At 44.2% G+C, this 15808-nt stretch overlaps 1 protein-coding gene across 1 annotated transcript in view; it reads left to right on the plus strand.

Moving 5' to 3' along the window:
• EXT1 (exostosin glycosyltransferase 1) overlaps positions 1-15808 on the plus strand; it is a 177999-nt gene that overhangs the window by 142337 nt on the left and 19854 nt on the right. Inside the window, exons 2-3 of the mRNA XM_057415216.1 lie at positions 10477-10570; positions 13291-13398. Of these exons, the coding sequence (XP_057271199.1) occupies positions 10477-10570; positions 13291-13398 (202 nt within the window). The remainder of the gene's footprint in view (positions 1-10476; positions 10571-13290; positions 13399-15808) is intronic.

Below are 15808 nucleotides of genomic sequence, written 5' to 3' on the forward strand. Positions count from 1 at the left end.
CAGGTTGGAGCCTGAGTCCCATGTGCCACCAGGGGCAATCATAGACCCATAGAAAGGTTTGGGTTGGAAGGGACCTTCAAGATCATCCAGCCCCAACCCCTGCCATGGGCAGGGACACCTTCCACTAGAACAGGTTGCTTCAAGCCCCGTCCAGCCTGGCCTTGAACACTGCCAGGGATGGGGCAGCCACAGCTTCTCTGGGCAACCTGTGCCAGGGCCTCATCACCCTCACAATAAAGATTGTTATATCCAATCTAAACCTACCCTCTTTTAGTTTGAAACCATTACCCCTTGTCCTGTCGAAAGTGGGTAAGACTCTGTCCAGCCCTATTGAAGGGAACATTGTTGCACCTCATCTGGTGTAAGGTCAGCTGAAGACCAGTGGAGTTGCCTAAACAACCCTGTAAAAGGAAAAAAAAAACACCTAAAAAGAAGCCAGCTGCAGTTCTAAACTTAATGGCGTGCTGCTCGCGTTTTCCTCTTGTTCAGGAGAAAAGTCCTGCTCCAAAGGGGCTTGGTGATGCAGAGATGCGGAGGAGCTGTGCTCTTGTTCTAGCTGTCTTTTTCGCTGAGAAAAGCAAATAATAGAAAAGTTTGATTCTACTGTAGTCAGCACAAGTACGAGCACAGCGAAGGAGCAGATCTCCAGAGTGACACATCCCCTTTTACCTGGCTGTTCCCAGGCCTCTCTCAAAGTGCACATGGGGTGGCCTGTTTTAGCTTTGTGTTAACAAAACTGAAAGACAATTATCAGTGTGTTTTTCTGTTTCTTCCTGCTGTCTCCTCCTTTCTCTCCCTTAAAAAATGAACATTAATACTGTTGAGTGCAATAGGTAAAACATTTGCAGAGTTTCCTGCCCTTCCACAGCTCCCTCTCCTGCACTGCTTCTTTGCAGCAGTTAGTCCTCATTGAGTCCCAAAGATCAGCACCCGCTGTCCGTCAGTGGGAACCTACCCTGGACTGTAACAGTGCTGGGATGTCACCCTAAAGTTCAGCCTACAAAAGCACTCTACTCAGAATTAGGGTTCTCATCCTCTACTTTGTGTCCTGCTCCTGTTCTGGGAGTTCTCACTTATGGAAAGGAGATATAAAACAATCTGAGATCCTGAGATGAGGGCAAATATGAGAACTGGTAAACAGCCAGAATATTGGAGTATCCAGATACGTCGTGGTGTTACCACTCCTGGGGACTAAGCTGCAGCTGACTTCTTCTGAGTAAAAATAAATTACTTCTCTATTTCAGTCAAAGTTGTTCTGTGGATTTGCTGAACTCCTTTTTCCTCCAAGCATGGTCACATTTTGGGTCAGCATGCCTAGACAACATGGGGCTCTGCCAGCACTTCCTCTGTGAAGTCCCTCTGTGGTGTGTTTTTGGAAACAAGTCCAGTCATTCATAGAAATGAACTCCTGCATAATTAGAGCCAGTATTGCACATCGTCTTGGCTTTCCATTTTTAGATGTTGCGTCTGGAGGACTATAACTTTTAAAGATGCCAACAAGCCACTTAGGAGCTCGATAGCCGTAATGGGAAAATCTGTGGAGCTGAATAGAAAATGCTAAGCTTCATAAGGACCATTCTAAATCGTTCAGTAAAGAGCTCATCCAGACATCCAAAACAAGAACAGCAACGATAACCCCTTCTAATTCCATCTTCAGGGGGTTGCACTGTCTGTACTATACTGCTGAAGTCCTGGTCCTACAGGCAGCTTAATGGAGAGGACTGTGTTCTTTGGACACTGGACTCTGCTGGGTCCTGTTACTGGACTGTGGCATAAACAGGTGCAGAGCACTGGTTTTACTCATATTTTACCATTAAGGGCTTGTAATCAACTGTTTCTCTCTCTAAGTTAGTTAAAACAGTCAGTAGCCCCAGATACTGAAGCATGAGACTTTAGAGAACTGTTCCTTTTCAGCGTGTTTTAACCTCAAGTTTTCAATAAAGAGCTATTTAAAAATAATTAAGAAAGATTTGGAGGATTCTCTGTTATTTTGACAGGAGGGAATCACCAGCTTCAGAGCCGACAGGTGCTGACAAGGAAGAGATCTCACACTAAGTCTTTCCTTCCTCTGCACTCTGAGGCTTTCAGTATGTCCTGTAATCTCAGAATTAGAGTGCGTGGCAGATGAGCTGAAATTTGTTTCTTTGTTCAGAAGATGCAGTATGGATTTTCCTTTGTTTGGATCTTTAATCCGAGCTGACGCTTTAATAACTGGAATTCCAGTACTGGCCTCGCTATTTTTTTCATTTATATTTTTTAAGTCAGAGAATAAATCAATAAGAAAACCGCCTTTGCAGTGGGAAAACACCCCAGAGATGTTCGCATCTGGACTGGCACAGCATGTGAGGTCAGGTAATGGGACCAGATGAGGCTATTTGATGAGGACAAGTGTTTGACACTGCTTCACTGCTAGAAGAAGTCTAAAGTCTGAACAAAGTCACTCTGTGAAGGACAGACTATAATATCCCCAATTTTAAGAATTAGAATTACAGAATCCTGGACTGTCTTGGGTTGGAAAGGACCTTCAAGATCATCCAGTCCCAACTCCCTGCCACGGGCACGGACACCTTCCACTAGAGCAGGTTGCTCCAAGCCACATCCATCCTGGCCTTGAACACTTCCAGGGATGGGGCAGCCGCAGCTTCTCTGGGCACCCTGTGCCAGAGCCTCACCACCCTCACAGGGAAGAACTTCTGCCTAATGTCTTGTCTAAATCTCCTCTCTTTCAGTTAAAAACCATTCTCCCCTTGTCTGTCACTACTTGCCCTTGTAAAAAGCCCCTCTCCAGCTACCTTGTCATCCCCCTTTAGGCACTGGAAGCTGCTCTAAGGTCTCCCCAGAGCCTCCTCTTCTCCAGGCTAAACAACCCCATCTCTCTCAGCCTGCCTCCATAGCAGAGATGCTCCAGCCTCTGGTGATTTTTGTGGCCTCCTCTGGATTCTTTCCAACAGGCCCATGTACTTCCAGCGCTGGGGGCCCCAGAGCTGGGCACAGGACTGCAGGGGGTGATGTTAGGAAAGTGGAGCAGAGGGGCAGAAACGATTACCTCTCTCAACCTTCTAGCCACTGTCCTTTTGCTGCCGCCCAGGCATATTAGTTCCCAGTTGAAATGCCAAAGCACGCTGACAGGAGTTCATTCTTTGAACTTACTCCTACATTTTTCTTGCAGAGTACTGGGGAATAAGGCTGAGTAGATGAAGCCTGAGTTCAGGCTGCTTGGTGGTTTCCTCATCAGTGAAATGGAGATGCTCCTTTATTTCCTGCCAGCAGGCCAAGGTTCTTTACATTAAAATATTCCAAAGGGAGTTTGTGATCTCCAGAAAAAGGCAAGGTAGAGGTGCCATAATGATGCAAAGTGTTGATGTGATTTATTTTTAGAAGAATCCCTTTAGAAAGAGCCTGCCTGAGCCAGTGATCATCATTACAGGTTGGTCTTTACCTCATAAGGGTTCAGCAGCTTGATGGGCAATAAGTGCCAGACAAGCACATTTCAGGTAAAGAAGATACGTATGTTCCTTTACAGGGGGTGGCAGGAAAGGTGGGTCTGACCCTGTGGCTGCGTGCATGTATGTTCCTGTGTGTGCATGTGTGCCTGTGAGCATCAGCATCTTCAGCGCTCTGCCACTGACCTAGAGGGTACTGAATTCACAGTGTGTGGTGCTGCATTTACCTTCTCAGAAGATACAAGCGAGTGGTGCTTTTGCTTCCTTATGGACCTTTCTTATTGAGGCGCGTTGTGAGTTCTCTTGCTGCCAGTGCAGCGAAGTGCTGCTGTGAAACAGGTGCTTTTACAGGACTTCAAAGCCTAGGAGCTAGAGTTTAGTTTTAGAAGCAGCACTGCATGATGCTGTTAGCACATTGCTGGTAACTGGGGCATAAGACTGCCTAGAGAGGCACCTCAGCAGGGTTTGCCTCTGACACGCGACGTGCAAACATTCTCTGGCACACTTGTTATCTTTAAACAGCAGATGATTTTGGTTAAGACCACATTTGCTACTGGTGTAACCATCACACTGGAGCCAGTTGGATAGTGTTTGGCAATCCAAATGTTGTGCCTGTTTTGCCTGCGCCATCTAGATTTACAGGGTGCTCTGTGTAAACATCTGGACAAAAATTGTTAAGAGCATTTTTACGTGTCAGAATACACTTTGACTTCAATGGCTTGTCTGTCCAGATGTTTCTGTGAGTAATATCAAAGTGAACTGAATCCAACCATGATATCACTGAAGACTTTGAAGTTGATTTAAATTTCAATGGTTACTGTCCATCTTAACTGTAACAAAGTCGTTTTAACAGTACATTGAAGTGAAAGCTCTACTTCCCTGTTTGTCTTTGTTATTCCAAACTTCTGGACTAAGAGACTATGCTGTCATGGAAAGGGAAAAGCAGTTGCACCTTGACATTAGTTGCTGAATGACTGCAGAGTTTCATTTCCATTGTCAGGCCTAGAAGAACTGTGCAGGATTCCCATTAATTTAGCAGCATTTTCAGGTTGGGCTCATGCTCACACCCATACTCAGCTGTTCCCTGTGTATCCCCATCCCTGTTCATGCATGCTGCTGCTGTACTTACACGTAGCATCCCTTGGAGTCCTGCAGTTAGGGCAGCATGGCTGCAGTGGCTGCAGTAATGAACCAGGCTGAAAGAAATACTTCAATGGCTGCCTTACAGAACTTGGCAAGAAAATCCTTTTTATGTGAGTTTCAAGGTCGTCAGATATCATTATAGCCAAGTATTAAAAATTTCAAAGAAAGGAGGCAGTGTGTTTGATTTATAGAATAATTATCTAGCTTTCGCTCTAACTTGGCTTTGGCGATGGTTTTTGCAAGCACTCGAAAATTAAATCCATTTTTTATGGCACTACAAGGTATTATCTCACAGCAAATGATAATTAAACACCTGTGAAATCAATTAGCCCTTTAAGCAGGAGGAAAAGAGGAAAAAAAAGAAGTTTTCCAATTATGTTTTTGCACCTCCAAACTTTCTAATTCCAGAACCGGTGCTCACGGAGAGGGAGGTGAGCTGCCAGCCAGTAGCCTGTTAACCAGCAGTAAGATCACCCCAAAAGCGTTGCACAGCCATAAATCCAAAAGCAAGCAGTTCATGGCAACGGCACCCTTCCAAGTAGGATGTGTTATCCTTTCGAGCTCAGTGCTGGGCAGCTCTCTATCCGGCACACAGCTGAGCTGTCAGCTTTTCTACAAAGACACGTTCTCACTTTGGTGCTCTAAATGCCAAGTTTTACTTGAAGGTTTGTTTAAAAGCCAGCATACCTTAATGGAAACCAAGCAATGAGACGCTCATTGTGACAGGGTGGGTTTCTTTTCACTTCTCCAGCCAGTAGTTCAGGGCCATCTGCATTAAGCATTCACACATGGAAAACTGGCTGATAGCTTAATAGCTGAAACAATATCCTGGAAAACTGGGAAACACTCTGCCATTTAGCCTTGCGTTGTAGGTGTTTAATATCTGTCTTTGTTGTAGAACTTGAGCTGATGCAGAGACTTCTGGAATATGCAGCATGTGTTCATGGGTTTTCAGATTCTATGAGGGAGCCCTGGACAGAGTTGGTTAAGTGCCATCCAATTTTTGGCTCAGGAAAGGAAAAAAGAGCTCTAGTCCCATCTGACATCTACAGCAGTATGTGCAGATACTCCCTGCCAACGATGAGTTCCAGCATCTTCCAAAAGATGTTATTATGTGTGGCACTGTTAAAATACATCCTGCTGCGTTAAACCCATTGTATTTGGTATGGGTTCTGCTCCTGCATTTCCATATGAATTTTGGTAGCCATAGCATACAGGTAGTTTTTGATGAGTGTTGTATCAGGAGAGGAGGGAGGCAGGCAAGCACTCTGTGGCATCCTTATCATTGCCAAGGTCTCTCTAGATGCTGGAGAAGCCATCAGTCATCTGTATCTCGGGTTTGGGAATGGTGATGGTATCCCTTATCAGTGTTCAGAGAATTAGATAAAAAAATATGTACACTGCTTTGTGATTTCTATGTGACAGGTGACATACAGATGGATAAAGTATGGTAATCATTACATCTGGGTAGCTGGATGTGTCTACTGGTCTAAATAGCCCATGTCTCTTCAGATGTCTCTTCAGTCAGTGGCCATGTGGCTTTGGAAATAAAAATAGTTTATATTAAAATTGGTAGTGAAAATGTTTCCCAGGCCAGTTTATAATCTCTTAAGTGTAGTGACATGGGGAAATGCTTAAACTGTATGAAGGAATGTATGGCATGGCTGATTAGCCACTGCAGAGTCTCTGCAGCCTGCCCAGGCTCCTTGGGATAATGGTGAACCAGGAATCCCAAGCAGCCCTGTAATCCACATGCTGATAGACAAGGTCAGTACATCAGAGGGAAAAGAAAAAGGGAGGTGGGATCTAGACATTAAAAGGGTAAGAACATTTGGCTAGCAGCATTTCTCCATCAGATGATTGCCGACACAGCACTGCACTGTGCGTGATAGATGGGGCTGAACATGTTTTCTCAGCTATGGGTGGTATCAAGGAGGGGATATTTCAATTAAAGTGTGAATAAATTAGAATTGATTACAAATAGAGCTATTTGTTTACGCTGCCTAAAATGGTATTAGCTGTGAACAAGGTGTATTTAATCATAATGGAAGGAAGCCTGAAAGTTAATAAAACACACTGCTGATTCTTTCAGAGGAATGCCAGCTTTGGGTTAAATCTGTATCTATTTTAGTTCTCAAGCCCCAACTGTCATTTGAAAGGCATATGCATTTTGGATGTTAACGTGTTTGAATGATGCAGCTGAGGCCCAGGCCAAGCTGACCCTAAAATTGGCAGTAAAACAGTACCTCTGTGCAAGCACGCAGAATGAAGGAACATAGGAATACGAGCAAAAAGCATGTGCAGTCTTCTAACATGGAAACCAGGAGCTTCTGGAAACAAACACTCTCTGAGTAAATCAGGATACTCCTCTCAAAGCTTTCCTATAGTAAATGCTCAGGAAAATTAACTGCCAGCAGTAGAGGAAAGGAAAGTGCCAGGAGGCGTGCAACACCGAGGCAGCACAAGCAAGGAAGGATTGCCTGTGTGGTGCCCCATGGTGCTGCTGTGCACTCCAATTCCTCAGCTGCAAGTGGAGCCTGAAAAACCTCTGTGGCTGGGTAAAACCAGAGCCTCCGGATAGGTGGGTAATGCAGAGCTGTCCCCACAAGCTGGCAGCTCCGGGTGTGCAGAAGCCACAGCTATGCAAGCTGGAAGACCGTAACAAATCTCCCTGCCATCTTCAGATGTTACTGGCTAATGGAAATAAGTAGTTCTGAAAACAGATCTAACCCTTATTGCCAGGGGAGAAGAAGAAGAGGAGTTTCTGGAAGAACCTCTTCTAAGCACTTGACTATTTTCTCTGTAAATTAAGGCTCTCTGTCAGTTTCCAGCAGGGTTATACTACTCCATTGCTTCCCCGAGGTCCTGTTGAGATTAGTCAGTGAAGATGGTGGGGAAATCAAGCCCATCATTGGTGTGATACTGGTATTTGCAGTAGATGCCAGGTGAGTACTCAATGTACAAGTGTCCTGCTCCAACTGAGAGGGTGATCCTGAATATCTGGGCCAGCTCTGATTTCTCTCCTGGACAAGTGAAGAAGGAATTTTAAGTCCAGCAAAGATTTAGCTTAGATACCTGTCTTTAATCATGGAGATTATCTCACTGACTTCACTGAAAGCATTTCAGGTCAGTTAAGGGAAGTGCAGAGATGGTTTCAGGTGAGATGTGTAGGCTTCTGGAGTGGAAAAAAAATGCCAATTGTAAATAAGCAATTTTCCCTCCTCAGCAGAACTGTGGCAAAGCTCAAACCTCCTGCTGCATGCATGGTTCCTGTAGGGCTGAATGGGAAGGAGTCTGAAACTGAGGGTTGCCCTGACACCTTCTCTCTTCCCCATGGCCTGTTGGGTGGAGCTTCATTCCCTAGATGATGTTTTTGTGGCCAAGCTCCCCTCCAAATGCTGCCTGGCGGCTGAGAGAAACATTGAATGGTCTCTGCTGCAAACTCAACTCCGAAGTTCTATTTGGTACATGTAAATGATTTCCTACACAAGCAATGCTTCACATTGCAGAGCCATGCTTGCAGCTTGCCAGGGATGTTTATGTATTTGTGGCTGGCTAAACGTGTTTGTGTGAAAGGTGTTTCCAAATTCACATTGAAATATACTGGGCTATCTTCTTTCATCTAAGTCAGGGTGCCCCCATTGTTCTGTGTGCTACCCATGAACTAGCAGAGTTAAAGTTAGCACCTTGTGTCTAAGGCTTTCACATAGATGCTTGATCCTGGAGTGGTCGCTGGGTGGTTAAACTGAAAGTCAGAGGTCATGTGGGGTCACCTTAAAACAGTTGGGTTGAGATTGCAGAGAAATTTGTTCATGAGAAGAATCTCTGTGCAATTCATTTGCTGCAGCAGCTCTTGATGGATACTGCTTTACTCTGGATCTGCTCCTCTATTTGTGGGCTCTCCCTAAAGTGAGTGGGAATTTGTGCCTATACATCAAGGTTAGGGCAAGGCTTTCAGTGTAGGTATGATGCAGATAAATTGCTTGATGACCATGAACCGTGCTATTCTAGAGCTCAGCAATAAATCACACATTAGGCTTTAAAATGCACAAACAGGAGCAAGATGCTCACTGATTTCCAGGTGGGAAATGGTCAACAAAATCCTTTTCTTTTTTCCCCTCTTTGTAAATCTATTCTAATATCAGTAAATGAGATAGGAAAGTAAAGGTGCCCAGTGTAAGGTGCTGCTGGCATATGGAGGACTCGCTTCCACTGGCATTGTCCTCTGCTTTTCTTTGTGTTTCTGGTTCTGCCATCGATATTTTGTGGATATTGTTGCATGCCAGGGTACTAACAGGAATTTACATTTATAGCTGGTTAATGATGGGGGACTTCTGCCTGGGATACTCTGGCCCTACAGGGTATTCTATTTTGGGTGTATATTAACATTTCCTGTCATACACTGTACAGTGAAAGTGACGAGCCTCCGACCTCTCGCTATGTGAAAAAGGAATGCTTAAAAATGGCAACTTCCTTTATTTTCTTGGTATTCCAATTTCCCTGTCTTTTCCCCTGTGAGCTGTGTCGCTGCTGGCTGGGGAGCTGGGACATGGCTGCCAATCAATATCCCACACAGAGAAAAAGAAATTGCTGCCACTCAGATGAAATATGTATATATGTATTTTAACCAGAGTTGCGATATGGTGTAAAAAACACCAAAACGCCCTTTGAAGTCTGTTTTGTAGTTTTAATTAATGCAACGAGGGTTTTTATTTTACTCTCAGTGGAGATAATCTTAATCCATTCACAGTGACCTTTTCTTGTGCAAATTAGCTACACACGCTTGTTTAAGCAAATGGGCCTTTGCAAGATGTCTCTTCTTAAAGACTGGAGCTTATAATTGAAAATTGGCTTACTCCCATCTGTCTGGCCTGTGTGAGAATAGGAACGTAGATCCGGACTTTTCTGCATATAAAATATAATCATATACAAATGTATATACGTACACATATATACACATACAATAAACATTGCTCTGCCTGCAGGCTACAGTTAAATTAGATTATTAGTGTTAGAAATCTCAGTGCCACAAGTTGCTGTCAGAAGAACATCTGCCTGCAGAGTCCAGGACACTGGAGAACGGAGGGTGTTCAATCCAGATCCTTTTGTCTCAGATGAGGCTGGTGCTATTCACAGCTCCATGGGTACAATTAGCTAATAACAGGCTGGAAACTGTTAGGATTTGATGTGTGGTTTTGGTGAATGGTTTCAAGGTGATTGATGGAAATGGGAAAAAACCCAGGAGTGTCTATAAGCACTTGAGTTTTAATTCAGAGGAGCAGGGGCCATTGCAGCTATGTGGTTAATTGCCAAAATTGGGCAGTTTATCCGTCTCAGCACACTTGACAATAACCACCAAGTGAGCCATTGTAACCTCCTGTCCCTTTTTGAGTGCCTGCTTGATAAGGGAAGATTTCTTTGGCATAGTTTGCGTATTTTTTTGCTTTGTACAAACCTCTTGTGCAGAAATGAACACAGTTGTGCATGGCCTTGACTAAATCTGAATAGAAATCAGTGTCACTGCAGTGCCGCAACGGTGCTTTGGGTATCAGCATATTGCATATGATAAAATTTGTTGTTAGAGCTCGTGCACACCTGCTTATATAGAAACGGCTCATTACTGCAATGGCAAAAGGATTTTGTACTTCCTCAGTTCCATTACCACTCTCCCCAGCTCTCTCCCATGGTGGTTGCTCCTGAAGGTGAACAAAAAGGAGCCAGGGAGGTGGCTGACACACGCGTGCACGGAGGCAGTTAACCTGGTGGTGAGCGGTCTTGGTCAGGGATGATGTTATCCAGATGGATCTCAACAGCTGTTTGCATTTTCATGCCCAGTGACTCCAGGACTCATGCTAATTGAATTTTCTCTTTTCTCCCCTGTTCTTGTTAGGTATGATTACCGTGAAATGCTGCACAATGCCACTTTCTGTCTGGTTCCCCGTGGCCGCAGGCTTGGCTCTTTCAGGTTTCTGGAAGCCTTGCAGGTAAGAGCTGCAGTTTAAAGCATTGGCTACGCTGGCTGCAATTCAGCATGCAAAAGCAAGGAGGTAGGGAGCAGGGAAGTGTGTTTCATTTCCCTAGTGGACAATAATCCACTTTGCAAAAGCCTCTAGTCATACTTCTGAAGCAGTTGGCAGCTTCTTCCCAGGAGAAGCTGAGCACTGAGCTCATCTGAGGGTTGAATTGGGTTACCTCCAGGAAAAAGGGTCTCCCTGGATGTGGTGAGGCTGAGAGGTTGGTTTGGTTTAGAACAGTATCAAGCTGTGAGACTTCCCGTGGGAGACACTGGCCTTTACAAGCCCCGGGGCAGTAAAAGTACGGGCTTGTTTTCACTTAGCCCAAACAGACCTGCTTATGCATTGCCTGTCTTGAGGTGGTGCTTGCTGAACCTGCAGAAGGTGTCCTGGAAGTTGTAAAGCCCCAGATGAAAGCTTCACATGAAGGTGGATATAGGCTGGTCTCACAGAGCTCACGGTGTGTCTGGGACAGCACCTGAATCCCTTTCGCCTTTTAAACCCATTTTGGTTAATGGTCTCCCTGTTTTGTTGTTGGCCAGCAGCAAAGAGCTATGCAAAGGGGCTCCTGAGTCACTGTGGCAGCCTGACACTGGGTGATGGAACCTGACACCGACCTACTCCAGCTGCAGCGGGCCTGACCCTTTTTTACTAGCAATCATCAGTTCAGTGTCCTCAGTTAGCCATACAGAGCATCTTGGGAGATGCTGCATCTCCCCTCTAGGACTGACATACGGATTTACATGGGGACTGGAGCAGAGGGAAGGCTGAGTGGGTTCTTGGTGTCAGTGAGGTAGCAAATGAGGACACCTTACAGGGTCCTGCCTCTGGGTGTGTTTTTACAATATGGGAAGCGTCCCAGCATCGGCAGTAAAGCTGTTACTGAATAGCATCACATCACTTTTCTTCATCAACCACAAAATGTCCCAGCCACTACTAAAGAATAATGTTTACTGCAGTGCAGACTAGAATTCAGGTACCTGAGTGTAGGTGTATAATGTCATTTTAGAAGCCAAATGGCTTTCTGGCTTTTTGGTGCTTCTCCAGAAGGTCTCATTAGATCCTGTGTCATGTCTGCCAGCCTTTGATGGTTTTCTTTGGTATCCTAGAGCATCCCAAATGTGCTGAATATTTAGGATAACTTCTGAACCCTATACTTACTGTCAGTTTGAGATCCAAGTTCTGGACTGTCACCTCTTTGCTCCTGCTCAGAAGATTAATAGCCTGCAAAGTGCTGTTCCTTCACCAACCTTTTTGGAGGAAGAAGTGAGACTGGCTTATTTGGAATGACAAATCACTTCAGATTCTCCAGAAGAGCACTGCTCAGATCTTCTCTCATCTGGGCCACAAGTCATGCAGCCTCTGTTAGATACATTATCTGAGGAGAAGAAAGCAGGGAGTGCACCTCACTGTACAGAACTTGGAGGCTCCAGGTCGATGATGATAAAATGCAGGCATTGAGGATTTTCCTCTCAGTCTGGCAACAATATTCACCGATTATGATGAACTCCCCATATCTGTCTGGCTCCAAGGCATAATCCACATTAAGTGGAATGAAAGACATAATTATGAGAGACATAATCCACATTAATGGATTGTTTTAAACATGAAAACACATTGCTAAGTGTTTTCTGGTTGGCTTTTTTCATGCACAAATGTCATTCCTTTACAGAAGATCACAGTTCCTTACTCCCCATTATTGCAATACAGAGACCTGACCAGTCTAAAGTCCTGTGTCAAATACTTGTGACCAAGGAAGGTACACCAGTCTGAAAAGTTCCCCTTTGTACCATCTTTTGGGTGCTATAGCAAGATCTGAACCCTACTCTGGACCTAATTCAGAGCACTTAAGCTTGACTTGGTCCCAAAGAAACTGAACTAGAACATGGGCTTGATGCAGATCCTCTGATAATAGGCTCTTGCATCACATCAGGAGGATTGTGGTTTGGATCTTGTATTGAGATCCAGCTGACCAAAATGTGGCGGCAATCATTTGTTTATGGAATTACTGCCTTATTTACTGAATAGTCACAAATGTGCTGTCAGTGCAGAGGAGCTTGTGCAACTCAGAAAAGATTAAATAATTTAGACAGATCATACTGGTATGAAATAGACACTAAATGTTTTTGCGTTGTGTTTGGTTTAGGACAGAAAGCAATTCCTATTTTTGTAGGCAGGTGATGGCAGATGAGTTGTGTTTGTGAAACTGCCTCTGTTTGGAGAGCTGATATCAAACAGAATAGGGAATTCACTCCTCCTTTGTGGAAAAGTGCCCTGGAATTAAATATGATTTATATTTTCTGTAGGGTTGTCTTGCAACATACTATAAAAATAAGGGAGTTAGCTCCCTGCTGAAAGGTTCACAAAGCAGGGAGGGAGGCCATCATGTTGTATTGAGGTTCCCCAGTGTTACATCTGCATTATTATAACAGTTCTGCCCTCATCTGGCAGTGTAAGCACCACATGTCAAATTCCACTCTCCATGCAAATCCCACCTTTCAGTGAATATGAGTAAGTACAAAAACCCATAGACATCTGGGCTGCCCTCCTGTGGCTTCTAGCTTCTGGTATTAATTGCTGTGGTGCCTCTCCTTCTGGGGTTGTGCAGAAAGCAGTGGTCATGGTGTTGGTGCAAACCTCAATGCTTGCCCTGGTCACCTAACAACCACAATGCCTCTGTGTGCGTGCAGGCTGCCTGCGTCCCAGTTATGCTCAGCAACGGATGGGAGTTGCCGTTCTCGGAAGTGATTGATTGGAACCAAGCTGCCGTCATAGGCGATGAGAGATTGTTATTACAGGTAAGAGAAAGACCGCGACCTTCAGCACATCAGTTGATTATTGCTGCTGCCATCTAAATGGACGGGGAAGATGAATCCAAAAGGTCAGGACTGTAAAAGAATTTTTATCATGAAAGGATTGTCTGTGTCACACTAGCTATGAACTCATTTAATATGACATCATTCATTTTTTGACCTGAAGGTCACTGCAGCCACATTCCAGGCCAAGTTCTTAAATGCAGTAGACTTTTATTTTTCCAAAGAGCGTGAAATCTCTTCTGGTGTGAAGCACCTGGATGCTTCTTTAAGGCAGAGCTGGCCTGAGCTGGGTGCTGTGATGAAAGAGAAAACATTTGAAGGCAGGTTCTTTAGTCCTTCAGTAGTTTGTCCTCAGGGGTCCCACCAGCGCTGTGTGTCTGGCTGGCAGGCACTGAAGGGACTCCTCAGGAAAGCAGGTATTTTCTAAGGCAAGAGTTGCCACCTACCAGTTTTTTGGGAAGCATAATCAGCCCCTTTTCTGATGTCTGGACCATCTAACATGGCTTTCTGAAGCAGTGTTATGTCACTTACTGTCAGTCTCCTTGAGATCATGGAACAAAAGCAGGCTGAGATGTTAGAAATTCCCTGCTACCTTCAGCATCTACTTTGGCTTTAAATTCACTTTCTTTTTCTTCTGTTTCCCTAGTGGGTTTCCTACTCTAAATACATTCTATAAGCTATGTGGAGAAGTTGATATTAGGAGACATTCTTGAAAGTTTAGTAGCATTTGATGAAATGCCATTGCCCAGCATGAAGCTGAGATCTACGATACCTGGAATGGCCACTAAGTAGTCAGTAAGAGAGGCTTTTTTTTTATGATTGGATTCAACTCATATCCAAGGTGGCAAGCTGTTGTCATCCACGGAGAGAAGCCTACAAAGGTCCTGGCACCCCAAAAACAAAGTACCTTTGAAAGTCCGGTGAGATGCCTATTTACTTGTCTGAAGAAGTAAATATTTGTGAAGAGCTGCCCTAGCAAGCCCTTCAAAGTGCTGCCTGTTCTTCTTAATGTGATCCAAGCTGCAGGTATAAAAGAGCCGTTGGATTTTTGCATCTGTGGACAGCACATCTTTTCTGAGCAGAATTATTTCTCTCTTTGAATAATGACAATAATTTGCTGATTCGCGTGCTTTCTGGTGCCATGCCATTTGTTCCTTTCCCAGCTGCTGCCATATTGAACAGCTACTGCACCGTTATTAACAGTGGTTTTAAAGAGTTGGCAGAGGGCCTGAATGTCTGCTCTGGGAAATGTTTTTGTTATGTTACAGTTTTTCATTTCCTGTTTGAGAGCCGCTCGGATGTTTTTATTTGCATATTCCCCTCATCACGACGCTGGGAGAGCTTAATCCAGCCTCTCTGCATTTGTTTGCGCAGGGTGGCTTTTCTCTTCTCCCTACTTATTACTGGAATGACCTTTTATTAAGGTTCTAATAATTCCAGTGTAATCCTGCCAGATTAGTATTAATACATCACTTTCCCCACCTGTCTTGCTTGACAAGTAGATTAATAACTAATAGGCAAATGCAGTCAAAATGGGAGCTCTGATTTTCCTTTCCAGCTGTTGTAAGAGAGCAGGCACCGAGGCTTTTTTTTAACCTTAGCAGTGTGTTGGCAGGCGCTTGCAAAGCATGATGTGGTCTGTAAAATCATAACAACCCGCAGTAACCTTCACAATCAGGGCAGCCTTCCCTTTCAAAGGGCATCATTGGGAATGAGTATTGATTTTATTTGGTGCTCACACACATACGCACACAAGGTTGCACGTAATGCAGTGAAATGTTTAAGTTTATAGAGAAAATGCCATATTACCACTGTGAAGTGACTTTGATCTTGTGTTTGCTGCTGGTAATGGTCCTGGGTGTGATTAATACACATCTATGGACAAGCCAGTGCAGGCAATGTCCATTATCCCTCTCCTTACTGGAACTTACTGTTTAAATAATGAAAAGAGAGAACACTCACCTAAAAGGTGAAATTTTGATGCAGTTACTTAATATCATGTCTTGAGTAGTGATATGATCAGTTAGAAAAACACGTTCTAATACATGTTTGTAGCTTCTGTCTTTCATAGTAGTTTTGCAGGGAATATTTTACTTAAAGACCTTATTTTACTTAAAGGGCCTATAGCAAGGGAATGTAAAGTACCATCTTCGACACTCTCACCATTTTCTTGTGTTCCACCTTGCTGTAGTCCTAACTCTCATAAGCTCAAATTCTGTATTCTAGTTAGCAGTGTATTTAAGATGAAGGTCTAAGAGACAAAGGGCTGAAAAAGTAGAGATTGCCCCACCTGACATTGCACCCTGTGGAGCCATAGTCCTTTAGGACACAGTGTCTAGGGTGCAAACTATGAGTAAGGAATTTCTGATTCTTGTGGAAATTTGTTACATAC

Source organism: Pezoporus wallicus, unplaced genomic scaffold (assembly GCF_028554395.1).
Source record: "Pezoporus wallicus isolate ANWC-B61680 ecotype Strahan unplaced genomic scaffold, APGP_CSIRO_Pwel_v1 contig_3812, whole genome shotgun sequence".
In the NCBI taxonomy this organism is placed as follows: Eukaryota; Metazoa; Chordata; class Aves; order Psittaciformes; family Psittacidae; genus Pezoporus; species Pezoporus wallicus.